The sequence below is a fragment of the Blennius ocellaris genome (genome assembly GCF_963422515.1).
Source record: "Blennius ocellaris genome assembly, chromosome: 19".
In the NCBI taxonomy this organism is placed as follows: domain Eukaryota; kingdom Metazoa; phylum Chordata; class Actinopteri; order Blenniiformes; family Blenniidae; genus Blennius; species Blennius ocellaris.
The window spans coordinates 23,149,087-23,175,958 of NC_137668.1; the positions used below are offsets into that span (position 1 = coordinate 23,149,087).

Consider the following 26,872-nt stretch of genomic DNA (forward strand, 5'->3'; position numbering starts at 1 on the left):
CTGGATCAATATAAAGTCTATATCACTGGTGTCCTATAGAGCCTGGATCACTGGTGTCCTATAGAATCTGGATCAGTCTGGATCACTAGAGAGTCTGGATCACTGGTGTCCTATATAATCTGGATCAGTCTGGATCACTGGTGTCCTATAGAGTCTTGATCAGTCTGGATCACTGGTGTCCTATAGAGTCTGGATCACTGGTGTGCTATAGAGTCTGGATCAGTCTGGATCACTGGTGTGCTATAGAGTCTGGATCACTGTTGTCCTATAGAGCCTGGATCACTAGAGAGTCTAGATCATTGGTGTCCTACAGAGTCTGGATCAGTCTGGATCACTGGTGTCCTCGAGAGTCTGGATCACTGGTGTCCTCGAGAGTCTGGATCACTGGTGTCCTCTAGAGCCTAGATCACTGGTGTCCTCTAGAGTCTGGATCACTATAGAGTCTACATCACTGATGTCCTGGACCAATGGACTTGTGCCTGGACGCAGTGCGACAGGATTCCCTGCGTCCCCCCACTGATTAAAGTTGTGGCTAGTACCGAACCACCTGTTAGGACTTTCCGTCGCCCGTCCCTCGAGGTACCCAGCAATACGGAACGGGTCTCATAAGGACCAGCGACAACGCAGCCGTCTGCTGATTGGCCAGTGACGATCGCCAACCAGCGATATTTAAGAATCTCATTGGCCGGATCGACCATCCCGTTGCTGTTCGCCTGACGACCGTTTGCGTGACGACGTCACGCACCTGCGTCGTTCGCAAGCCGCCGACATTGCAGCCGTCCTCTACGTCTTCGGTATCGATCGTCTCTAAGAGCGTAGCCTCTTCCAGAGGCACGGAGGACGTCTCTATAAATCCAGCTGAGCCCAGGTTTAATCAGGGTAATGGAGGCAGGAAGGAAAGCCGGGACAAAGGGGAGAGATGAGATGTGGGATGGAGATATGGAGGAGGAGGACGGTAGGGAGAGGAGGAGGAGGAGGAGAAGGAGGAGGGGGTGGGGGCTAATTGAGGAGGAGGGGAAGCTAGGAGCCACCAGCTGAATTGAAGTGACCCCCGAGTCCGCCGCCACCCCCCGGGGAGCAGCTGCTGTTTGAAGGGAGCCGGGATCCCACCTGATTTATGAGCGCCACACCCTCCTCCTCTTCCTCCTCCTCTTCCTCCTCCTCCTCTTCCTCCTGGACATGTGACGTCTGTCGGGAATGTGTGTGTGTGTGTGTGTGTGTGTGTGTCCGTTTCCTGGCCCGAAAGTGACGTCCACCTTCTGTGTGAGCTCGTCGCCTTGAGACGGAAGTGATGAATGTGCAAGTCTTTGATTCCGTGTGTGTGTGTGAGAGTGTGTGTGTGAGAGTGTGTGTGTGAGAGTGTGTGTGTGTGTGTGAGAGAGTGAGTGTGTGTGTGTGTGTGTCCCTCCGGGTCTGAAGTGATGAATGTACGCGTTAGCGGCGTGCGACACATGCTCTACGCTCCGGCCCTTCGGAGGTGCAAAGTGGGACAAATAATCGTCTGTTAGAGTCGTTTACCTCCAGCACAGAATCCCGGAGGGGCGACTGTTTGCTACGGTGGCCCACGTGGCCCACATGGCCTACTTGGCCCACATAGCCCACTCGGCCGACTTGGCTCGCTAGCCGTCGCTGACCGCCGCGGCCTCGCCTGCATCCTGAAGGTTTCCCCGACTTTATCCAGCTGTTGTGAACGATTGTCAAGCTTCCTTTGTTCCGCGACTTCCCGATCTCATATTTTGCACAATTTATTTGTTCTGAAAGGTCACGAAAGGTTAAATTGTGTTTCCATGCATTTAGGACTTCCTGCAGAGAAACATTGCGACTGAGTTTTAATGAGGCGATTGAACAAGTGGTGTTATGAGAATGACGGCTTTAAATATCGCGGGTATATATAGTTCTACAACAGATGTAAATCTTGATCGTAGGTTCCTTTTATGGTAGTTCATAATTCCAATTAAGAACAGTGAACCTTGTAAAAAAGAATTTTTTTCTTTTTAGCTTTTTGGGTGAATTTAGCTGTTTTAGCCATTTTGGCTGGTTTCCATATTCAAGTTTTGGCAATTTTTACCATTTTAGATTTTTTTGGGTTTTTCAATTTTGGTGGATTCCTTTTTTCAATTTTATTAATTTTTTTCCAAATATTGTGATTATTTTTTGATGTATATATTTTTTTTATTTGAGTGATTTATTTTTTTTTTTAATTGAATTTCTTTTCAATCTTAGATCATTTTCAATTTACATTTTAGTATTTTAATAATTTTTATTGTGTGTGAATTCCCCTCAATTTTTTTTTTTTTATTAACATTTTTTTTTAAATTTTTGTAACTTTTAAATGATTTGGATGTTAATCAATTTTGTGGTTTTATCGATTTAGGACATTTCCTTACTTTTTATTTGAGCTGCGAATAACTAGTTTTAGACCTTTTAGTATATGTTTATTTGTTGTTTCTGTCCACAGATAAAAAAAAAACATACTTTAATCCAGCTTTATCAGCACAGCAGTGACTTTCCCTATTTTTTTTTAATTATTCATATATAATCACGGATAGCTTACTAAGAGTTGCCTTTTGGTTATCTGGTGTGCAAAAAAAGCAAACAAACCCCAAAACATGAATGTTTTACTACAGACTGGTTAAAGAGGTCTCAGACTCCTGTTCTCGCTGTTCGTTTCCTCTTTCCACGTTGAACTTAAAAATTCTTCTGGGCCTTTTTTGGAAGGCGCTCCCTGCTTCTAAAAACAGCCTCCTCTCCGCGGGAGAGGAATGGCGTGGTTAAAGCTGACCCCTGCTCTCCGAGGTCCCGTCCCCCCCACCCCCCACACCCACACCCACACCCCCCCCCTGAGCTGAACACGTTGCGTCGGTTGTAAATAGTAGCAGCGCTCCCGTTCACACTGTGTTTATTATTGTCGCGGTCGGTCGATGTTTGAGCTCCGAAAAGGCTCCGGGCAGCCGGGAAAAGAAATGTGGCTTTATTCAACAACGCTGGCCCGGCTTTCACTGGCAGCACCGGGATTACAGAAACCCACATTATAGTAGAGTGGAAAACTGGGGCGTGGTGTCGGGTTGGAATACTCCCCTGGTACGAGTCCTGTGTGTGTGTGTGTGTGTGTGTGTGTGTGTGTGTGTGTGTGCTGGGGTTGAGACTGGTGACAGGAAATGAGCAGAGGGGACAGGAACAGCACACAAAACAAACGGTCTTTTTAGCTGGGATGGTTTGATATCGAGGTGAAAGAAAAACAAAACAAAAACCTGGGAAAATCCCACTGGGAAAGTCGTGGCGGTAAAAGTGAAAATGGACAAACTTCCTTCAGCTAAAACTCTGGAGTTTGCAAACAACACAAGACGCACATATAAACAATTGAAATCTGTACAATTTCTTGTAGTTCTGGGCCTTGTACGTGGGAATTTCCCAGTTCTTAGCTAACAAGTTACCATCAAATTAACCCCGGCAGTGATTGAGGTCCCGTTTCCACGGCAACGTTTCAAGTGAAAACGCATCGTTTTTGCAAATTTCACATTTACAGCACAAAGTTTTGAGAAACGGTGTCGGTTCACACGGCAACGGACGGATTGCTGAAAACGATGCAGTTGGAATGTACAAAACAGTACAAAAGTACAAAAGACATCCGTACGGACAGACGATGACTCTCGGCTTTAAAACTTCCATGTTTTTTTTATTGCATTTTTTTGTCCTGCATTTTTTTGCCCTTTTCCAAAGAGTCTGAGCATTTTCAAAAAGTTGCGTTTGCAGTGACTCCGAGCACCATTGTCTTGTAAACCGACACCGAAAACCAACGTTTTCCATTTTGTCATGTCGTCAAACCAAAATATTTCTGGGATCGTCGGTTGTCAGTCAGACTTGTTTGGTTTTTCTCTGCGTATTTGTGCCCGAGCAGTTATAACACCGAAAAGGTAATTATTTCTGTAGAAGTGTGGAACTTTGTGTGTAGACGTTTCTGTCCTCCTTGGTTCTGCGCCGAATCACGTTAATTATTAGATTTCTGAAGTCAGTCATTCAGTCTGCGGAGTGTCTGAGACATTTTCATCCAAACACAGTCAACAGAAACCCTCAACTCCTAAACAGTGCAATAGTCTATTTGGTCCTAATAAATAGCTATAATTCTGTGTGTTTATTTGTACTTGAGCGGTTCAGGAACTTTTTGAAGTTTGATACTTTGGGTCATTCGTGACTGTCGACCGATACGCCTGCGTCCAAGCCCCTTGTAAAGTCGGTACAATGTGAACTCTGTTCTCGCGCGGCCGCCTGGTCGTCGCTCATGTCTCAGGGGTGTTAAGCGAGTCACCAGCGAGCCTTCAGTTCAGACACAGAAGCACAGTATAATGCCGCCGCTTCATACATTGAGGCCTTCTTTTTAAAAGAAGCTCATTAGCGATAGGGGGGGGGGGGGTTCCCGGATTTGTGAATCAGACGTGCCCAGAGCGCTGCTTCTCGGTAACGGACGTCTTCAAACGTAAAGGAAGACCGGACGAAATCCAGAGAATGAAGCATGGCACATGGCAGGTTGTGTCTGCGCGGTGCGTAGTGTGTTAGCAACGAGCTGCTTTCAGCCTCTCCGGTTCAAGTGTGAAGTCTGGGGCCTAATGGAAGACATCTGAGTGTCGTTAACATGCCTGTTTCAAAGCGTTATGACCTCGGCTCAAAGACAACTGAGGCGTCCACGACCAAATTCCCCCCCCCCCTCCCCCCTGACGTGTAGCAGAGCGGATGAGGGGAAGCTGACGCACCACTTTCAACGCTACTGTTCGACACGCGTTCTGCTACCGTTCTTGCACGAACGTGTGAAGTGTCTGGCTTCTGTCGGACGTCGCCACCTCGTGTCCCGGTGTGATAGTGAACTACTTCCACAGCTACTGGATAGATTCCCCTGAGATCTTTGCCAAAACAATTTCCATATCCGGATGTATCGCAACAAATCTCCAGCTAGCGCCACCATCAGGCCACAGAGATGTTACTGGTGACTCTTTCATCGTGAACAATATCGTTTAATCAGGACCCCTTCAACAAACGTCACTAGAAGCAGTTCTAATAAAAGTCATCGTCATGATGTCAAGTTAGAACGCCGTTTACGTGGAAATGCGTCAAGTGAAAACGTTGTTTTTGCAATTTTTGTTTTGGAAAGGTTTTGGGTTTACGCAGCAACGTTTTGAAAACGATGTCCGTTTTACATGGGCAATGCAGAAACGTTGAAAATGAGGTTTACCTGCTGGGCCACTAGTGGGGGCTTTTGTGCAAAATGCTCAAAATTAACACGAGCTGCAGCGCAGACTTTTGTCTGCGGAACCGAGTTAGCATCACGAGCAGGATAGCCATTGACTCATATCAATGCTAACTTTGTCGGGCAGGTTGCTACATCACCGTGTGAAACACTGAGTAGGGAGCGTCTCCATGGCAACAGACGCTGATCTCCTTTGATCTCCTCCATGGGGTGCCTCTCCCATCTGCTTTTCCGAAGTTTTGGGGGATTTATTCGGAAACGGTTAGTCGATCATGTCCCAAAATCTAATTGATTGGTCCTTGGATGATGACAAATCATCCCTTAAGATTTCATAGAATTGGGGTGAGTAGTTCTTGCAAAAAGCTGGAAAAATACATACATTCTGGGGACTGTCAACTATAAAACCACCAAATCCCAGGAGAATCTGGACGAGGAGTCATGACTCTCTGGAGGCAAACATTGTTCTTAGTGTCCATCTCGTCGTCCATCGTTCTACCCTGGTTATTATTTAAAGTGCTCGAGCTTATTGTGATTGTGCCACTAATTGATTCAACCACGTTTGTGGCGTTGACTCTCGAGGGCACGAGCTCCGTTTTCTATAAATACAGATAGAATTTGCAGAACTCCCGGCAGCGGTAGCAGCCCTCCATCCCGCTGACGGACCGCCGCAACGACCCGCTCTGGAGACGCAGTGTTTATTGTCGTCTCCTTCCCAACAGACTTTTCATTAATCACTTCACAGCTGCAAATCTTCCTCGGGAGGTTGCGAACTGCTGTGCTGTCGCCCAGTGGCTCCCCCCCCCTCCACCGTTTCAGCAGCACAGGTGTTGTCCCTGATTTTCTGCAGCCCGTCCCAGACAGTTCATGTCTGCTTATGTTACAGTGACGGCCTGCTTTGGGCTCAGATCAGTCACGCTCCATTCACAAACACAATATGCTGCCGTTTTGGCAGCTCGCGCCGCTTTTCAGCCCTTCGCGAGGAGGCGGCGGCGCAGTCTCATCTCCCTTTCTCCTCCGTTTTCTTTTTTTTCCACGCTGTACTTCCAGGCATGTGATGGTTGATGGCCTCGGGACAGAGATCTGGCCGGCTGCCAGACATCTTGATACAGACTTCCTGTGTGATCGAGCCGGAGCTTCCTGTGTTCCAGCAAAGGAAAGGGCCGACTCGGCGACTGCAGGGGAGTTGTGGGGAGAGCGTTACAAGCGTAGCACGTCCAAGCTCCAAAAACTGAGCTCTGGGATCTGGCCGTCGCAAGATTCAGGGATTAGTATAGGCTGCTGCCGTGTCTCTTTCGACTTCGTAGGATCCCCTTGCCCGGTGGAGCAGATGGCTCCGTAGAGTTTTACAGGTTCCCCTCGCAAAACAAAGATACAGACCTAAACCGGTGGCGTCGAACATCAACAGAGGGTCAAAAAAGTGACTCTTGTTTGACTCCTTTTAATAAAAGCAATGCTGTTTTAGAGCGTCGGGACAGTGTGAGGCTGAATTGCGTGAGCGTCTTGACGAGCAACAAGCGTTTGCCAACATGAACGTGTCCGGAAATACTGCCGCGTCGACGATTTCAGATCTTTCTTCAGATTTGGACAGCCGACAAAGAACGTTGTGCTGGAGCTTTTTAAAAAAAAAAAAATGGATCATGAAAGATCGGATTTCTAGCACTTGTACTTCTCTGCATCAAAACAAAGACGACGCATTTGGGCGTCTGGTTTCTACATTATTCTTACTGATCCGGCCATTTCTGTATAAAATCAGATTTATTTCCTTCCATAAAAGAGCCTGATTTTATTACATGTCTCCTGTGACTTCCACTTTTTTTTGTGTGTGTGTGTGTGTGTGATTGCTGAGGCCAGGTGTTGAGGACAAGTCAGAAATAACTTGTTAGTGCCACACTGCTATTTTCAACGCAGAGCCGGCAACTCGGGACACAGGCTTGGGCGCCTCCCAGAGGTTTTGCGGGTTCCGCCTCGGATTGTTTCTGCTCATCTGCTGTGCGACGACGACAAAAATGCGAAGTTGACGCGAACCCAGTGCAGCTCGAATCAAATCCGGCTGCAGGAAGAAAAAAAAAGAAACCAGCTGCCTAAGTGTTATAGATTTTCTGCCTTGGACTGCCAGACAGTCCCTCTCAGGCTGAACCCCCCCCCCCCCCCGTCCTACCCCTCCTGCCCCTCCACCCCTACAGAAGTGTATCTTTAGCCTCTCTCACACACAAGGGGAATGCTGGCAGGCTTCGGAACATGTGTGTCTGAGTGTTTTGTGTGAAAAGCAGAGCCGACATCTCAAGAACAGCGAGCTCTCCGCAGGGCTGCGGATAACGATCGGAATTCCGTCCGCCGCTACTTACCGCCGTTACTCCAATAAACTGCGTGGTTGTGGGTCTCCGGGGAAGCGTGCCCGAAACTGCTTCAAAATGTCTGAAACAATTTATATTCTAATGTTTACAATATTTCGTTGTGAATGCTTGGCGGGTTTGACGTTCAGGTGATACCGAAGATTTTTTTTTATAACATACAATCATGGTGTGTTTTTTTGTTTTTTTTCCCCAAATGGAAACTTTCCATCCAGCGAGCCAAGCGCTGATCTGTTTCATGCAGCTCATCCGTTAGCCGCGACGCGTCTCAGCTGGTTTCCACGTGAGGATTCGCCGGTGCGCCGAGGAATGGAATCGGATAATTAATTTGTCAAAATGAACACGTGTGTTTTTCAAGCCATCTTGACTACATATTTATATTTCCAGCCGGTACACACAGCTTTTTTTGTGGATGTGGTCAAATTTCTGTTGCATCATTAAAGTGTCCATTAATCATTTTGATGGAGAAAAAAAAAACACAACACAGCATCACAAGTGTAAACTCAGTTGAATAACTCCTCATTTGTCCTATTAGTTTATTTATTACACGTTACACTGTGCAACATGGATCTCATCCACTTGGGAACACGTGGATACTGAACATTGTCGATCTCTACAAACGTACGTCAATACAAGAGAACATTATCGTCCATGTACCAAGAATCTAGTATTTGTCGTTTGGCATCTATAGGTATGGAAGCTCGGAAAGAAAAAAAAGGAAAGCGAGGGCAACGGTTGCACCTCAGCGGCAACCTGCAGAGCGACGGCTCTGATATTCCCTGGTTCCGTTTCTCTGCTGGTTGCCGATTAGCCCCGGGTGCTAATAGCAGCAGATGTGTCGCGGTGAGTCTAGATTTCTGACACTGGAGAGGATTATCTCAGAAGGTGTTCGGTAACGGCCAGCTGGACCACATCAGACCACAACAAACAATCGCCATTTATTTATGTTTTGTCTGGGAAAGCTCTAAATCACAGTTTGTACCTGAAAGAGTGACTTTTGGAAGGTTGTGAACTTTAATGGTCTCAGCAGGTTAACTTCCTGTATTCTGCCGGGATCCTCACTGTAGCAGCACCAGAACATTTTTTTTTTCTCACAGGAAATCGAAGCTGACGTCACTGATGCATACCTGTAAATCTTTTGCGACTGAGGGGGAGAAAAAAAAAAAAAACAGGGAGTGCAGACTGGATCAGATGTGATGGAAAACTCGCTGGCACGGCTCACCCTGGCTCACTCCTTCCACTCCCACTCACTTTTCGCAGTTTTCCCCCCATTCCTGCGGACGAGTAGAAGGCCGGATCGCTCTTGTAATGTGGAAACTATGTTGACATTTCTAGTCGTTGGTGCCTTTATCGCGATCCTTCGGAGTACTTCAGCCTCTCTTGTGGAAAAATCCGGAGGGTGAAGGGGATCGTGCGCCGGTATCGACGTCTTCAAAGCAAAGTCACGCCGAAAGATCAAAGGCGTGAGCGTCCGTCTCGTTGGTATTATCGATCACGCAGACGCTCTTTTGGCGATGAGGGGGCGGCGAGTGGGAACACTTTAAGGATCAGACCCGCTGTCAGGCTCTCAGAGGGCGGCCTGATTCATTTCTTTTGTCTGCTACAAGGGTCCTCTGGATGGGTGGTGGTGGGGTAGGGGGGGAGGGGTGGAGGACGTTCGGAGACACAGACGGACTCTGTTTGGTATTCTCCTTCAGTTCTGTCGGACGGCTCGAGCTCCGGAGCTCAGACGTGCTGCCCTGCTTCTCGCCGTGAGGGAGGGTATGAGGAGTCAGAGGGGTAACTGGTTGGGGGGGGGGCAATATGAGGGGGAGGGAAGGAAACGAGGGATATAAAGAAGAGAGGATGGGAATTTGGAGATCTCTCTGGAGAGAACCCTCCTCTTTTACAGTATAGAACCTATACGGCGCCTCATCCCCGCGTGTAATCACTTAATCTACTTCTGCAAAAGGGAATGTTTTCTTTAGAGCAGAAGTACCGTCCAGATAAAGTCTAGAGGATTAGCGGCGACTAAACGGCTGACTCGGCAGAAGCAACGAGGCTCTTTGAGGTCCCTTCCCTTGGGCGCGAGGCTGCTGCCCCTTTTCCCTCCGAGCCGCGCCACCACCCTTTCCTGTTTTTCCTCACTTTTCCATTCCTTCTTTTCACGGCCGGGGGGGAAGAACAACCGTTGTGAGTGAGGGGAGAGCGCAGGCCCACTGCCACAAAAACAAAGAAAAGCACCTTGACTCTTAAGCTTCCAGCCGTTGCGTACGTCAGACTGTTTACCCCCGCCGTCCTTCGTCATTCATGGCAGCGCTTGTGGCGTAAGTGCTTCTCGGCGCTCGCCGCTCTTAAAGGAGTGTAAATCCGGCCCTACACAGGCTTCGGTCTGTGTGGCTCAATTAAGCTCCGCCACATGTTTTCCCGTCGGGGGTTCCGAAACCTCAGCAGACCTTCTTAAGGGAGACGGTTTGCAAACAGAACTGGCGGTTTGGTGTCCTATCGTACCTTCTGCTAGCGTCCTTGAGCAAAAACGCTGATCTCTAAGTTTGTTTTTGGCAAAACAGTTGGGAATACTATGAAGTAAGTTACAGTTGCAGTCTGACAGGACTCTTGGTGAAACAGCCTCGTGTTTCCAGTTTCACTAAAGTCCTGTTGACCGGAGGAGTGGCAAACCAATCAATCGCCAATCAAATTGAGCTTCCTCGTGTAAGATTGTTTTAAAGGCCTAGTAAAATGTAAAACACTACTTTGCAAAAAACGATAGTTGGGCTACTACTTCTAAGGTTCCTCCGACTCTGCCCCACCACTGTTGCATAACAAAGTTATTTGAATTTTGAATCTCCAGCCGACGAAGTCGGGGGAATCCTTCTTCGTGAGCGTGACGTCAAGAGTTGTGCAGATCTCGATCTGTTGTGTTTATATCGGCTTGTTTCCTTCTTAAATATCGAAGTTTTAACAGTGTTTTGAAGTTATAGTCGGTGTTTTATGAGCCTTGACGAAAGATTGAGCCTGGAAGAGACCGAGAGAGGAGAAAAGGAGCACAGGCGGCGGGAGCGGCTAGCCGTTAGCTCGTGCGGCTAGCCGCTAGCTCGGGCGGCTAGTAGACGATCAAGTAATACCTGGACTCATCTTCGGTGATTCCGCAGTCGGAAAAGCACTTCGAAATGTTGGATCCAGGAAGCCGGTCGTTCTGCCAAAAGTCAGGAGCCTCTGGCGGCTGCTGAGGCGAGGAGACGAGGACGAATGGAGGACGAAGCGTCTTCTGCTTCCTCAAACATGTTCCAGACGGGGTCACCGATGGCAGAACCACCTTCTGTGTCTTCTTCATCAATCACTGGGTTTGAAATGATGATGATGATGAAATATCGTCAAATTCAGCCTCTTCGTGGTCAAAACTCTGATCCGCCATAATGTAAACACAACTTGGGCACGTGCACAACTCGTGACATCACTCTATTATTGTCAGAAGCTCCGCCTAGCAAGAAAATAGCACTGTTTATCGGCTATTTTCTTGCAGATTGCCGTGTTTTAACATTTTACCCTTGAGCCAGTTAGCATAAAAATGTCCCTAGAAGCAACAGCCAGAGTGTTTTGGAGGTCGAATTTTCATTTCACTCGGACTTTAAATGACACCTTAGTGATGGTACGATGAGTCGGCTCAGTGGTTGTTGGCACCAGGAATATTGTGAACAGAAAATATACGAGGTGACGCCGGTAGTCTGAACTCGTTAAAACTCGAATCCTTCCCGCTCGGTCCAAGACAGTAAAGCCGCTCGTTACTTCAATGATCCTGCAATAAATGCTTCCGCTTGTAATGTTGAGTTCTGCTGTTAAGTGAATTAATAACCTCCAAAGTGCGGCTCAGACTGGCTCACATTCCAGCGGCAATCAGAACTGATAGCGTTATTGAAAATTGTGATTTAACCTCGTGTACTTCTGCTAAGTTTATACCGGTGCACTCGTCCCAAATTAATATTTTTTTTGCCGAGTTGACAGAAACGCCAGTTGTGTGGGGAAACATCTGTAGTTGGTTGTGGGTTAGACTGTGATTGGATGGGGATAATTGGAAATGAGTCCGATACTTTTCTCCAACTTGTTTAAAAAAAAAAAATGAGCTCAAGAGGTCAGTTTATGTGTTCGTCTGCTCTCTTTCCCAAACACAATTGAGCTCTGTGGTTATTCTGTAAACTTCTCAGTGATAATAGTCCATCTGCTTTTTGCACTTTTTGCCTCCGTCTCCGTCCCGACAAGAATCAGACTGTGTCAGAATAAGAGTCGTTACTCGGCGAGGAGTTAATGTGTTCTTGGCGTTCTGGTGTTTGTTCAGGAATGGTATGTGGGTACGAGCTTCGGACCATTGATGTTGTTGTTGGAACTCGGTTCTCCCACAGAGGAGGCCCGTTTCAGAGAAGAAGAGTTGGAAATAGGATTTTTTTTTTCTCTCCCTCTCTCTCTCTCCTTCTCAGCGTAGCAACAATAAGTAAATGAAGTCAGAACGCAGAGCCCGGATTTAGTCTTTCGTCTATTATTGGTCGTATTTCTGCAACCTTCCTTTTACTTCTTTTCCAAGGTTGATTAAAGTATCTCGGTCGGCGAATTTATGTCACAATTAGATTTCCACGTCAAAGAAAAACACAATAGGACGTTAGATTCGACAGCAGACCTTGAAAAGTGCCTTGTAATTTTTGTTTTGCTTTCAGTGTTCTTGCTGTTACGTGATATCTCCCAGTGAGGCTTTAACTGTGATGTTTTTTTTTAACAAATCGGTGAGTAGAAAGTCAGTCTGCAGCCGTCCTTCAAGGTGAACTTGGGGTGGAAGGACCAGATCAGGAACAAACGATCCATGTTTTTTTTTTTATTATTATTATCAGTGGCTCCGTACACCGCCGACAAAGGCCCTCAAATTCATGTCGGTGGAACTTATTGAAAAACATTTCATGTTCCATCAGCGCTGTGTCATTCACACCAGAATTGAAGTAGAACCAGATTCCAGCTCGGGGGCACCTGGGGAGTACCCAACTGACATTTTCAGGTCGATTGGCTAGCTTGCGGACTAGCATGCTCGTTAGCATGCTAGCAAACATTATCTGATTGAGCTGAAATTTGGTAGGTGGCCTACTGGGGGTGCTGCGGTCACGATTCACTAGCTAACTAGCTGGTTTTGATGACGTTTTTTCAAAATAAAAGTCATAAAAATGTTAATTTTTTTTTAAACTTAAAGAAATATTATTAACCATTCCTTTTGCAAGGTCCTGTCCAGCTTTAATTTTAATTCTTATTATCAGTGGCTCCACAAACACAAACAATTTTTTGGCTTTTATGTGACGATGAACTTGACTTAAACCATAAGTCAGTGTTACGTCTGTCGCAGCATTGAGTCTGAGGTCTGAGCTGAGAGCTGCAGCAGTGTGTGGGCGGTAAAGGTTATAATTGTGCAAAAAAAAAAAAAAAAGAGGTTTTGGCACGAGCCTGGTGTCTTTTTTTCTCTGTATGCCGTCTTGTTCTGTGTGTGTTTCTCTACATTTGGATTCAAAGTTCCTGGCGTGGAACAACGTCTTGTCTGATTGTGTGGTGGTTTGTTGGTTCCAGTCATTTCAGGGCAAAGTTTTAACGCTTTAACTACTTTTGCTTTTACCTCTATATTTCAGTATTAACAACAGTTTTGTTTTTTTGTTTTTCACCACAATCACCTATGTGATTATTATTATTTACTCAATTTGACAGACTGGATGAACTCACTGGACCTAAAGCTACAAAATAAAATATTAAAACTGAGTAGGGGGGGGGGGTTAACTTTATTATATTGATTATATTAACGTTTTACAACTTTGAAGGCATGTACAATTAGTCTATGTACAAACCAATCCACAAATATATTAAAAAAACACAACTGTTTACATAAAAATACAATAAATTCCCAGGCTTTTTTGTACAAAACCCAACTGGCACAATACTATTTTATTTATATATGTGTATTTATGATATGGAAACGATATGCAGGAGGGCAGGGACACAGAGCCGTTGCAATCTGCCCATTCCGGCATAGCAACAGTGACATAATTTCCCGATTGGCTGGTTGGGGTGGACTTTCGAAACAAGAGGAAATGAGTGTTGGGGTTTCTATTTATTTATTTATTTTTCTCTCTGCCACACATTTATATACATAGATTCAGCTGTTTTACCATCAATTCCTCCACAAGTCGCCACAAAAACTCGCACCAAGACGTGACATTTTTATTATTATCACATAACTCTGGTTATATTTGACCTATCGACACTATTTAAACACTGGTTTCAAGCTTAAAATCCATTTCAGTAACTTTGTTGGCGATTGGCTGAATATGACGAATCGTGCTTTGAACAAAAAGTGCTATGTACTGTAAGTGTTGTTAAGTAATGATAAATTGTCAAAGAACAAATAAAGGTTGTTTTAAAAAAAATTCTATTTCCATGTCACACCTGATCCCTGTTCCATTAGATCAGGGGTGTCAAACTGATTTCAGTTGAGGATCCACATCAACCTCATCTGACCTCTGGAGGCCGAACAAGTCAAACAGAACATATTAAACTGCAGATACGGAAAAATGCAAAGTCTTATCTTCTTTTGATTGTTTTGTAACTGCAAGAATTTGCCAGTCTATTCTGAAATATACATATTAAAGGAAATCAGATATTATTCTAGTTGCAAAAAAAATCCCTCAGTCACCTGTATCAGGATTAAAACAATTTGTCATCATCTGGAAATTGTTTTGAAGTTTACATGTCTAAAGTATCACTTCACATAAGTTGGACTCATTGTTTTATTGTGAAAGGTGTTGCGTTACGTGACCTCCACAGATGCATTAATGTGAATTAATTAATCATTAAATTCTGACCAAGGGTGGTTTTGAATGTCATTTTTGCCAATCTAACGTTTTTAGATCAGCCTCTGTCAGTTTTCACTTTTATACTTCACACTTTAGAGCATTAGCGCAAAACATCCTGCTCCTTTCTCTCTCTCTCTCTCTGACCTTCAGCTCTGCATTTTATCCCCCGGTTGTTTTTTAACGGGCATTCCAGCGTGGAGCTACTAAACAACACAGTTATTCCTCCAACTTGACACCTCGCTGGACTTTTATAGCCGCACTTTGCATGTGAATGATTCGCTGGAACAGTAAAGCGGAGCCGACGAGCAGATCGCCCGGCGAGAGTGAAAAGAAAATATGCGAGAGTGCGGTTTTGTTATAAAGAGGAATGTTGCGGGCCGGATTCCTCCAACGAAAAGGCGGATTTTTTATTGATTTTTTTTTTTTTCCCCACTGGATACGCTTGTTTACGGAGCGCATCAGGTGGACTTGAACACTTCTACACTGTCCAAACCTGCTGGACACATCTGGAGTGGAACACACATTAGTGTGAGATGTGAGAAAAGAGGTGTGATTTGAAAACCAGGTTAGATGGGGTCTTTATCTCTTATGGAAATACAACATACACACACACACACACATTAGCACACACTGCCCATGTACAGCAGTGGAGTTTCTGGCCAGCTGATCTAATCTGGGGGGGCTGCAGACAGGCCGTCTGCCTCTCGGTGTCTATATAAATGAACGCACACACACACACACACACACACACACACACACACACACACACACACACACACACACACACACACACACACACACTCTGGAATGCATCCGTCAACACCAACGCACACTGAACATCAGAGCTTATTTTACCGTCCAGCGAAGGATCGCAGGATTTTAATGCAGGCAGCAGCAGCTTCAAGCTATTAAAGCATTAATATATATATATATATATATATATATATATATATATATATATTTTGTCACTTTATAAACATCTGACTATGATTTGAAGCTCCACCGCGGCGGACTAGAGTTTCACGGGAGAGTCTCTCAGAAGCGACTCCCCACCGCTTTGTGATTTACTCTCTGACAGGATATTGGCTCCAGCATTCCACATGTTAATTAGATTCGACACATGCTGATCCCTCGCCGGCCGGTGTACCTCGACGCAACATCAGCCTGCAGATTCAGTGTGTGTGTGTGTGTGTGTGTGTGTGTGTGTGTGTGTGTGTGTGTGTCGTCCCAGCTGTCGCTTAAATCGACCCGCCAATCGGAGAACGCGGGTAATCCCAAAAAAAAAGCCCGTCTCGTAGGACGGAGGCATAAATATAGAGTTGATGAGTCGCAGGCCCCGACGCTACAGAGCAGAGATACAGTCTGAGCTTTGTTCTCATGACCATTTAACCTCGGCGGGGTCGCGACCTCGCGGCGGAGGAAGTTCTCCTCTCGCGTTTCCCTCGGGCCACTTAAGCGGTTCGACTCGAGGCCCGACGGCGCTGGTCGCCTGAGAATAGCCCGAAAACTGAGGCCCCGTTTACGTGACGGATGCTTTCAAGGGTCAATGGAACAAACTCCGGGTTCCATTTTGCAACGACTGCGACGCTCGGAGCCACGGGGAAATGCTAACGTCTTTTTGGGGCTATCATATGGCTTTGTTTCCCGCGAAGAATGGTCTTCTTTGTGCATGTTGCACCCCCCCACTGCTGTATGCACATTCCAGCTACCTAATATTTGCATCATGTTTATCCTGCAACGTCGCCACTGTAAGATCCCCACGTCGAAAGGCGGACTTACGTGATGCACCTGAACGCATCGCTCGAAGCGGTGGGCTGCTGAAATCCAATCCTTCAAATCAATAATGCTGAAAAAAAATAGTCGTGGACGAGTTGTCCAATAAATAAGCCTGGCATGCTTACGACATAATCTTTAAAAAAAAAAAAAAAGGTTGCAGTGTAAACGTGAATCCTTTTCTCAAACGAAAACGCAAAAACGACACATTTTCCGTTTTTTTCTCGAATCTCGTGCAAACATGAGTCGTGTCACGGATCAGCTTTTCACTACGGACGGGCTCTTGCCTCCAGTCGCTTCACGGCGAGCGAGTGATGAGGCCCCGATGTATTGATATCTGGGAGCGAAGAGGCTTCAGATCGATGTACACAACAGGAGAAAGGGACGACTCCAGGGAGCCGGAGCTATTTACAGTAAAAGGGTGGAGGGACGTGTGTGTGTATGTGTGTGTGTGTGTGTGTGTGTGTGTGTGTGTGTGTGTGTGTGTGTGTGTGTGTGTGTGTGTGTGTGTGTGTGTGTGTGTGAAAGTGGTTTGAATTGAATTAGCTGCCTGCAACCCTGTGACCGGCTGAGAATAGACGACCCCCCCCCCCCCCCACCGGGTCACCCACGTAATTTATCATCTCCACTTATAGCCGGGCTTTTTACAGATGTCATCTCGCTCCTATGAACCATTCTTATCCTTTTGTTACGAGTTTGTCTATTCTGGTTACCTTTTTATTTTTCCTCTTGTCTTGTGAGCACAATCCCTAAAAAAATCGATTTAAAAAAAATAAACAATTCTCTTCTTTTTCTGTGTTTCAGATGGACCTGAAGCTGATCTTAATATCAACATTGTTGGGAGCCTTTTGTTACTGTGATGCTCAGAGTGGTAAGATGTTCTCTTTCATCTCCTTTCATGTTGTATTTCCGGAGCACAGAAAGCGATTTTTTTTTTTAAAACTCCCTCTCCTTCCCCCGATCCCCTCCCACTTGAACCAACTGGCGCATAAACTCTCCTCTTTTTTTCATTCTTTCCATCCAGAGGGGAACGAGTGCATCGTCGCCAACGCCCCAAATACTGCGGGCAGTGCATCCAGGCCGGAGCCAAATGTGGCTGGTGTAAAGACCCAGTGAGTGAACAGGGGGGGGGCTGATGGCCATATTGGCTGCAGAGAAACCGCAAGCTTGCAGTTTTATACATCACGCGTGATTATTGATAGGGTTAGGGTTAATCCTTTTTGTGGGTTTTTTTTTTTTTTTTTAAGGGAGTAATTAATTATTTACATAAACAGTGCCATGCCTTTTAGAGTCTGCGTAAACCGGCAATCATCTGAAATGACACTATTAAACTGCACTTATAGCAACTATAATTATCTGACGGGTGCAAGGGAGGGTGAAGTGAAGTTTGGATGCGCTGCAGAAATTGAAGATTGTAGGTTTAGTCGGGGGGGAGGGGGGGGGGGGGGGTCGGGGTGGTGATGAACTGATCCGATGGAGCCGCTCGTCTTTTTATTTTCACTTTAAAAAAAAAAAAAGAAACTTCAATAAAGATCTTTGATCTATTTTCTACATCAGAAAAAAAGATCAAAGCAGCAGCACAAAGCATGTATTGGACTGTTTTTGATTAATTAATTAATTAATTAAACCGACCCGTCTCAGGACTTCCTGAAACAGGGCGAGACAGTGACGACCCGCTGCGACGAGCTGCAGTCGCTGATAAAGCGTGGCTGCAACGAGTCGATGATCGAGAACCCGCACGGCAGCCAGGTGGTCCACCTAAACAAGACGGTGACCAACCGGAGGAAGGGGGCGGAGAAGCTGAAGCCGGAGGACATCACGCAGATCCAGCCCCAGAAGCTCACCCTCACGCTTCGATCCGGTGAGCAGCTGTTTGGAGTTTTTCTGGGTTTTTTTCGTCTCTCTCTCACACGTTTCGCTTTCTGATGGACGCGTCTCTGCGCAGGCGAGCCTCAGTCCTTCAACCTGAAGTTCAAGCGCGCTGAGGACTACCCCATCGACCTCTACTACCTGATGGACCTGTCCTACTCCATGAAGGACGACCTGGAGAACGTCAAGAACCTGGGGACCAGCCTGATGTCGGAGATGTCAAAGATCACGTCTGACTTCCGGATAGGCTTCGGCTCGTTCGTGGAGAAGACCGTCATGCCGTACATCAGCACCACGCCGGCCAAGCTGCTCAACCCGTGCACCGGCGACCAGAACTGCACCAGCCCCTTCAGCTACAAGAACGTGCTGAAGCTCACGGAGAACGGCAAGCGCTTCAACACGCTGGTGGGCCAGCAGCACATCTCCGGCAACCTGGACTCGCCCGAGGGCGGCTTCGACGCCATCATGCAGGTGGCGGTGTGCGGGGTGAGTGGGGGCGGCGGTGATGTCGAGCCGGTAAAAGTCTTTACGAGGTGACGTGTGAAAACCTGCTTTTACGAGTGTTTTAGCGTTTACAAGAAAAAAATTTTTTTTGATGCTGCGATAAAGGAGATTTTTTTCTTTTTTTAATGTTGCGATAAAGGAGAATTTTTTTTAATGCTACGATAAAGGAGAATGTATTTTTTTAATGTTGCGATAAAGGAGAATTTTTTTTAATGCTACGATAAAGGAGAATTTTTTTGGATGCTGCGATAAAGGAGACTTTTACTTATTTTTTTAATGCTACGATAAAGAAGAAATTTTTGTTTTAATGCTGCGATAAAGGAGATTTTTTTTGATGCTGCGATAAAAGATAATTTTTTTTAATGCTGCGATAAAGGAGAATTTTATTTATTTTTTTGATGCTGCAATAAAGGAGAAATGTCTTTTATCTTGATGCTGCGATAAAGGAAATATTTTTTTGGATGCGATAAAGGAGAATATTTTTTTGATGCAGCGATAATGAAAAGGTTATGCGCTGCTTTTTTTTTCATCTCTTTTAACTATTTTTAGCAAATGAGGAGCGATGGACATGCCGTCTTGTGTATACATACAGATGCAGAGAAAAGAAAAAAACAAATATATATGAATTCTATGAATCCACAGTCGCAAATAAACCTGCTTGCTCATGTGGATGTGTTGGGCTTTTCTATTTTCTCTGTTAAAAGCATCTAGGAATGACTCTGTTGTATTTGGTGTTATATAAATAAAGTTGAATTGAATTGAAATGACAAGTAAATCAATAAATGGACTAAAATAAACAGAAAAAAATTATATAAAAATAAGAACCAGTCCCCTAAATAGTCAAATCAACGCCTCAACACATCAAATGGACTAGCCAAGTGTAAACATGTTGTGTAATTGCACCGCCTGGCCACCAGGAGCACATCGGCTGGAGGAACGTGACCCGCCTGCTGGTCTTCTCCACCGACGCCGGCTTCCACTTCGCCGGCGACGGCAAGCTGGGCGGCATCGTTCTGCCCAACGACGGGAAGTGTCACCTGGAGAACGGCATCTACACCATGAGCCACTACTACGTAAGCTCGCCTTCTTCCTCCTCGCCGTCTTGGCGCTGGTGTCGGCCATATTGAAACCAGACTCCTCCTCCTCCTCTTTCAGGACTATCCCTCCATCGCTCACCTGGTGCAGAAGCTGAGCGACAACAACATTCAGACCATCTTCGCCGTCACCGAGGAGTTTCAGCCTGTTTACCAAGTCAGTTGTCTTTTTCTATATAATCGTTTATTTCTTAAATTTTTGTTCAAACATGCACAAACTCAAATAATCAGTTCACACCGATCAACCATAAGATATTTCACCAGACGGTGAATAAATGACAAGTATAACTAATTATAAGTACCCCCCCCCTCCATAAATAAGGGTTTCTAAACGTACATAATGCTTTAAAACTTGAAAGTCATCTATATTAGCGGTCTACAAAGTTTATGACCACAATAAAAACAAATACAAATCGTCTCCAGCTGCAAAACCGTGAATTATCTGAAATTAAGAAAATGGAAATACATTTGCTATATATAAAAAACTAACTGTTGCATACATGTAATGTCATTTTAGATGTATGTTATTACATTTTTAATGCTTTTATTTTAATAGATTTTCTCTTCATGGATTTTCTCACTTTAGCCATTCATCTGTGTGTTTCCAGTTGTTACAGCATTATTATTCTTATTGTTATTCCTATTATCATTTTCTGCACCCCTCCCCCATCATTTTTCTTTGTTTCTTATATTTTTTACCCTGGAGGGGAAAAAAAGCTGCACTACTAATTTTAATCATTTTAGTTTGACGGTTCTTCCTGTGTGTGTGTGTGTATATATATATATATATATATATATATATATATATATATACATATATATATATTTGGTTGTTTTTTTTTAATCTACCTTTTTTTTCTCCATTTTTAGCAAATCTATCTCGTCTGGCTGTTTTACCTTATTTAGCCTGAAGATGAGACGAGCTTTGAAAAACAGTGTTAAATGCAAATAAAACAGAAATGGAAAAAAAAAAAAGCACCCAAGCAGAGTTCAGGACCCCTGGTAGTCCTGATTATTTCCTTCTGTTGTTTTGCCTCTGCGGTGGAACTCGTCTGTTTTTACGAGGCTTCTTGAGTATTTTGGCTGAGACGCCAGCCTATAAAAAAAAAGTCCCTGAGATGTATTTTGGAACACAGATTTCTCTATACCGTCGCTTCTCCGTCTCTCGTCAGGAGCTGAAGAATCTGATCCCGAAGTCGGCCGTGGGCACGCTGTCCGCCAACTCCAGCAACGTCATCAACCTCATCATAGATGCTTACAATGTAAGTAACACTGTCGCACATCAAGACTCCCTGCAGCCAAAGCGTCCGAGCTTCGAGGTCTCGGCGAAGAAGGACGTCTGTCGGGCGTCGTTCTCGTTGACTTTTAGAGACCAACCCACCTGGGAAATGTCCCGCAGTTACACCGACCGCTGGTTTGGCGGCGCTGTCACCGGAGACGAACACTGACCAGAGAGGAAGTAAAGAAGAAACGCGGAAAGTCCCGCCGCTTTAGCCTGTGGTGGCTGGGCTAGTTAGCGTGTGGCTAAAGGGTAGCCACAAACAACTGTGATATAAAAAGCCTTCGGACCAGAGGTCAATGAGGGTCTTCCTCACTACTTCTTCGTCCTCACTACTCCACGTCTTGCCGTGATATATTTTAGGTATCGGATCTAAGAAAATACACCAGTTACTTTTTTGTTGGGAACAAATCAAAAGACAACTAGATGCTCTGCATTTCCCAAGGCAAATGCATGATAGTGTGAATGCAAACTGTAATGCTTTTTGCTGCCTGCCTGCGGCAGGTAGACTGGAATGCTTTGAAAAAGTGGAAAAAAGTGGAAAAAGTTGGAAAAAGTTCCAAAAAGTTGAACAAGTTCCAAAAAGTTGAACAAGTTTCAAAAAGTTGAAACAGTTGAAAAAGTGTCAAACAATTGAAAAAGTTGAACTAGGTTCAAAAAGTTGAAAAAGTTTTACAAGTTTCAAAAAGTTGAACAAGTTTCAAAAAGTTGAAACAGTTGAAAAAGTGTCAAACAGTTGAAAAAGTTTGAAAAAGTTGCATAAGTTTCATAAAGTTGAACAGTTTAAAAGTCGAATGGTTAAAATCGGTTAAGATTTGAAGAAGTTATAGCGAGTTAAAAATGTCTCCATCCGTTAACATTGAAAAAAAGTTGCACAAAAGTTGAAATATTTTAAAAAGTTGACGAGATTTTAAAAAGCTGGAACATAGCCAGAAAGTGCCGAAGAAGCTTCACGATTTGATATTGGAATGATTACGAACGGGTGAAGATTGCCAGAGTTTTAGCGATTCGAAAAACGTCCAGAATAAACAGAAACAGAATCTCAAGAGTGTGAATGCAAGGCATTCACACTAATAATCGTTGCCAGTATTGGGTATTGTTTGAATCCTATAGCCTTCAGTGGCGTTAACGCGGGGGGGTGTTGCGCATCTTGTTCCGTCAGTCTCTCTCCTCGGAGGTGATCTTGGAGAACAGTAAGCTTCCAGAGGGGGTCACCATATCGTACTCCGCCCGCTGTAAGAACGGGATCGTCGGCGAAGGCGAAAATGGACGGAAGTGCTCCAACATCTCCATCGGGGACGAGGTGAGAACGCTTTAACGTGACGTGGTTTTTTTGGGGGGGTTCTATGGCGGTTGCTCGCAGTCGGAGTAAGATCCGTTCGTCCTCAGGTCACGTTCACCATCAGCGTGACGTCTAAGGGCTGCCCCAAGCAAGTGAAGCCCGAGATCATCAAGATCAAACCCCTGGGCTTCACCGAGGAGGTGGAGATCACCCTCAACTTCATCTGCGAGTGCGACTGCCACGATGACGGCGTGGAGAACAGCGACCTCTGCCACTTCGGCAACGGGACGTACGAATGTGGAGCCTGCAAGTGAGTCTTTCTGTCTCTCAGGTCCCCGTCAACGCCAAGTTCCAAGAGAAAGCGAATCGTAAAACAATGTCGTTTCCGTGTAGGGCCTCCAGTGGGCGCTGTTTTTAATGTAGTAAAACCACCTTTGTATGCACGAACGGAATAGTACCGGCGTAAAACATCAAAGCTCCTTGTTTTAATTGCTCGTTTTGGTCGACTGAGTACCTGTAGAGACCCCGATGACGGTGGCGTAAATGTGAACTTTAGTAGGAAAAGTAGGAAAAGTTTCCATCAAAGAGTTCCATTCTTGGTTTCCACGTAAACAAAGTCGGAGCATTTTCAAAAAGTTGCGTTTTCTTGTTTTTGAAGGAAATCAAGTTGGAGCATTTTCCAAAAAGTTGCATTCTCCTAGTTTCTAGGGTGATGCAACCAGAGCGTTTTCAAAAACAAGTTGCATTTTCTCCTGTTTCTATGGAAACGGAGTTGGAGAATTTACAAAAAGTTGCGTTTTCTTGTTTTTGAAGGAAATGAAGTTGGAGCATTTTTCAAAAAGTTGCGTTTTCCTAGTTTCTAGGGTGATGCAACCAGAGCGTTTTCAAAAACAAGTTGCATTTTCTCCTGTTTCTATGGAAACGGAGTTGGAGAATTTACAAAAAGTTGCGTTTTCTTGTTTTTGAAGGAAATGAAGTTGGAGCATTTTCCAAAAAGATACGTTCTCCTAGTTTCTAGGGTGATGCAACCAGAGCGGTTTCAAAAAAAAGTCGCATTTTCTTGTTTTTTAAGGAAATCAAGTTGGAGCATTTTTCAAAAAGTTGCGTTTTCCACACATCCACAGAGCCGGACCATTTTCTAAAAAGTTGCATTCTAGTTTCTAGGGTGATGCAACCAGAGCGTTTTCAAAAAGTTGGGTTTTCTTTGATGTCCACGGAGCCGGTGCATTTTCCAAAAAGTTGCATTCTCCTAGTTTCTAATGTGATGCAATCAGAGCGTTTAAAAAAAACAAACTTTTTCCATCGTGTCCAGGGAGACATTTTCCAAAAAGTTGCGTTGTCCCAGTTTTCCAGGCTGATGCCAGCAGAGCGTTCTCAGAAAGTTGAGTTCCTTTTTAAAGTGGCCGTGAGCGCCGTCGTCGCGTGAACGGGACGCGCAAAAAAACAACAACCCAGCAACGCGCATTTTGTTTCCCGTTGTTCGTAAACGTGACGGCGAACCCGTGCGTCTCAGGTGCAACGACGGGCGCGTGGGCCGCAAGTGCGAGTGCAGCAGCAACGACGTGGCGACGGAGGACATGGACCGGAACTGCCGCAAGGACAACGGCACCGACATCTGCAGCAACAACGGCGACTGCGTGTGCGGCAACTGCGAGTGCAAGAAGCGGGACAATCCCGAGGAGCGCTACAGCGGCCAGTACTGCGAGTGCGACAACTTCAACTGCGACCGCTCCGGGAACAAGCTGTGCGGAGGTGAGGGTGGGGGAGGGGGGCTCTGGAAACGCAACGCCGAATACGTACGCTTAATGTCGTTGTTGTTTCTGTCCCCCTTGAAAAGGAATCAAGGAAAGAAAATTTGCTTTAAAAAACAAAAACTGAGACAAGGCAGCAGTACATTAAAAAAAGAAAAAGAAAAGGAATCAAGGAAAGAAAATTTGCTTTAAAAAACAAAAACTGAGACAAGGCAGCAGTACATTAAAAAGATTTAAAAGAAAAGGAATCATGGAAAGAAATTTTGCTTTAAAAAACAAAACAAAAACAGACAAGGCAGCAGTGCATTAGAAAAAATTAAAAAGAAAAGGAATCAAGGAAAGAAAATTTGCTTTAAAAAAAACAACAAAAACTGAGAAAAGGCAGCAGTACATTAAAAAATAGAAAGAAAAGGAATCAAGGAAAGAAAATTTGCTTTAAAAAAAAAACAACAAAAACTGAGAAAAGGCAGCAGTACATTAAAAAATAGAAAGAAAAGGAATCAAGGAAAGAAAATTTGCTTTAAAAAACAAAAACTGAGACAAGGCAGCAGTACATTAAAAAAAGAAAAAGAAAAGGAATAAAGGAAAGAAAATTTGCTTTAAAAAAACAACTGAGACAAGGCAGAGACTGAGACATTAAAAAATGTAAAAGAAAAGGAATAAAGGAAAGAAAATTTGCTTTAAAAAAACAACAAAAACTGAGACAAGGCAGCAGTACATTAAAAAAAATTAGAAAGAAAAGGAATCAAGGAAAGAAAATTTGCTTTAAAAAACAAAACAAAAACAGACAAGGCAGCAGTGCATTAAAAAAAATTTGAAAGAAAAGGAATAAAGGAAAGAAAATTTGCTTTAAAAAAACAACTGAGACAAGGCAGCAGTACATTAAAAAATAGAAAGAAAAGGAATCAAGGAAAGAAAATTTGCTTTATAAAAAACAACAAAAACTGAGACAAGGCAGCAGTACATTAAAAAAAATTAGAAAAGAAAGGAGGGGGGGGGGGGGGGACCAGGGTGGCTCTGGAAACGCAACGCCGAATACGTACGCTCAATGTCGTTGTTGTTTCTGTCCCCCCCCCCCCCCCCCCCTCCCCCTCCCCCGCAGGCCACGGCTACTGCAAATGCAGGGTGTGCATCTGCGACCCCATGTGGAGGGGGAGCGCCTGCGACTGCTCCCAGGACAACAGCACGTGCATGGCCAGCAACAAGCAGCTGTGCAACGGCCGCGGCAACTGCGAATGCGGCGTCTGCAAGTGCACTGACCTCAAGTTCCAGGGGCCCACGTGCGAGACCTGCCCCACCTGCCCCGGAGTCTGCGCTCAACACAAGTAGGCGGCTTGTTTTGTTTGTTTGAGGGTTTTTTTTAACATGCAAAAAAGGCTTTCATCTCCGTCGTCTTCTAATTTATTTATTGGTGTGTTTTATCAAGTTTTCGTAAAAAAAAATTGCATGAAATCTTCAGGGATCATCCAAGGACCGATGGATTCGATTTTGGGACGTTGACGGCGAACCGTTTCTAAATAAATCCCCACAAAAACTGAGACAACAGGCAGCAGTACATTAAAAAAGAAAAGGAATCAAGGAAAGAAAATTTGCTTTAAAAAAAACTAAAAAAAAAACTGAGAAAAGGCAGCAGTACATTAAAGAAAATTAAAAAGAAAGGGAATCAAGGAAAGAAAATTTGCTTTAAAAACAAAAAAACTGAGACAAGGCAGCAGTACATTAAAACAAATTCGAAAGAAAAGGAATCAAGGAAAGAAAATTTGCTTTAAAAAAACCCAACAAAAACTGAGACAAGGCAGCAGTACATTGAAAAATAGAAAGAAAGGAATCAAGGAAAGAAAATTTGCTTTAAAAAGAAAAAAGAAACTGAGACAAGGCAGCAGTACATTTAAAAAAATTAGAAAGAAAAGGAATCGAGGAAAGAAAATTTGCTTTAAAAAAACAAAAACAAAAACTGAGACAAGGAAAGAAAATTTGCTTTAAAAAAACAACAAAAACTGAGACAAGGCAGCAGTACATTAAAAAAATTAGAAAGAAAAGGAATCAAGGAAAGAAAATTTGCTTTAAAAAAAAAAAAAACAACAAAAACTGAGTACATTAAAAAAAATTAATAGAAAAGGAATCAAGGAAAGAAAATTTGCTTTAAAAAAAAAAAACCCAACAAAACAACTGAACATGGCTGACCTTTGAAGTGGCTCCGCCCCCTCGCAGGGACTGCGTCCAGTGCCGGGCATTCGGCACCGGCGAGAAGAAGGAGACGTGCGAGCGCGACTGCAGCGACTTCAACCTGATCAAGGTGAAGGCGAGGGACAAGCTGCCGCAGCCCAACGACGCCTCCTACCCCGTCATGCACTGCAAGGAGCGCGACGCCAACGACTGCTGGTTCTACTACACCTACGCCGTCAACAACAACACGGAGGCGGAGGTGCACGTGGTCGACGTTCTGGGTGAGCTGTGCGGGGGGGCGGCAGGGGGGGCGAGGGGGGGTAAAAATGTCCAAAACTAAATAATTACAACTGAAAGTGTTGACAATCTCAACATGAAGCCAATTTTAATTAAACCTTCTGGTGCAAAATACAAAAATACAGTGAAATGTCTATAAAAAATTTTTTTGAAACTTCTCCTGTTACATGTTTTTCCACACTCAACCTGAAATTAGTGAATTTATACAGTATTTATGGACAATTTTGTTTTTAATTATTCACTATAATGTCACTATTCCCTGTTTTTCATTCAATTTTTTTAAGAGAACCACAATGGAAATAAGAAGGGAAAAAAAAGATTTTTTTTTTGTCTCATGCTCATCTTTTTTTTTTAACATGTCATCAAAATGATAAATAAATATTTCTTTTTTTTCAGCTCTTATTTTTTTTATTTAT

General features: G+C 44.4%; 1 protein-coding gene across 4 annotated transcripts in view; it reads left to right on the forward strand.

Annotated features, from left to right (window-relative positions):
* The window catches only part of itgb1a (integrin, beta 1a), a 33,814-nt gene that overhangs the window by 605 nt on the left and 6,337 nt on the right, over positions 1-26,872 (forward strand). For 3 of the 4 annotated variants that reach the window (XR_013937031.1, XR_013937032.1, XM_080514656.1), the window contains exons 1-10: positions 17,856-18,075; positions 18,160-18,569; positions 19,505-19,660; positions 19,743-19,838; positions 20,854-20,943; positions 22,123-22,263; positions 22,350-22,552; positions 23,756-23,994; positions 25,096-25,318; positions 26,205-26,440. Coding sequence is in view for 2 of the 4 variants with exons in the window: in XM_080514656.1 (XP_080370782.1) it covers positions 17,937-18,075; positions 18,160-18,569; positions 19,505-19,660; positions 19,743-19,838; positions 20,854-20,943; positions 22,123-22,263; positions 22,350-22,552; positions 23,756-23,994; positions 25,096-25,318; positions 26,205-26,440 (1,933 nt within the window). In the remaining 2 variants the exon portion in view is untranslated. Of the gene's footprint in view, positions 1-17,018; positions 17,086-17,238; positions 17,327-17,855; positions 18,076-18,159; positions 18,570-19,504; positions 19,661-19,742; positions 19,839-20,853; positions 20,944-22,122; positions 22,264-22,349; positions 22,553-23,755; positions 23,995-25,095; positions 25,319-26,204; positions 26,441-26,872 lie in introns of those variants that run through there. The other variant, XM_080514657.1, reaches the window with a different exon arrangement.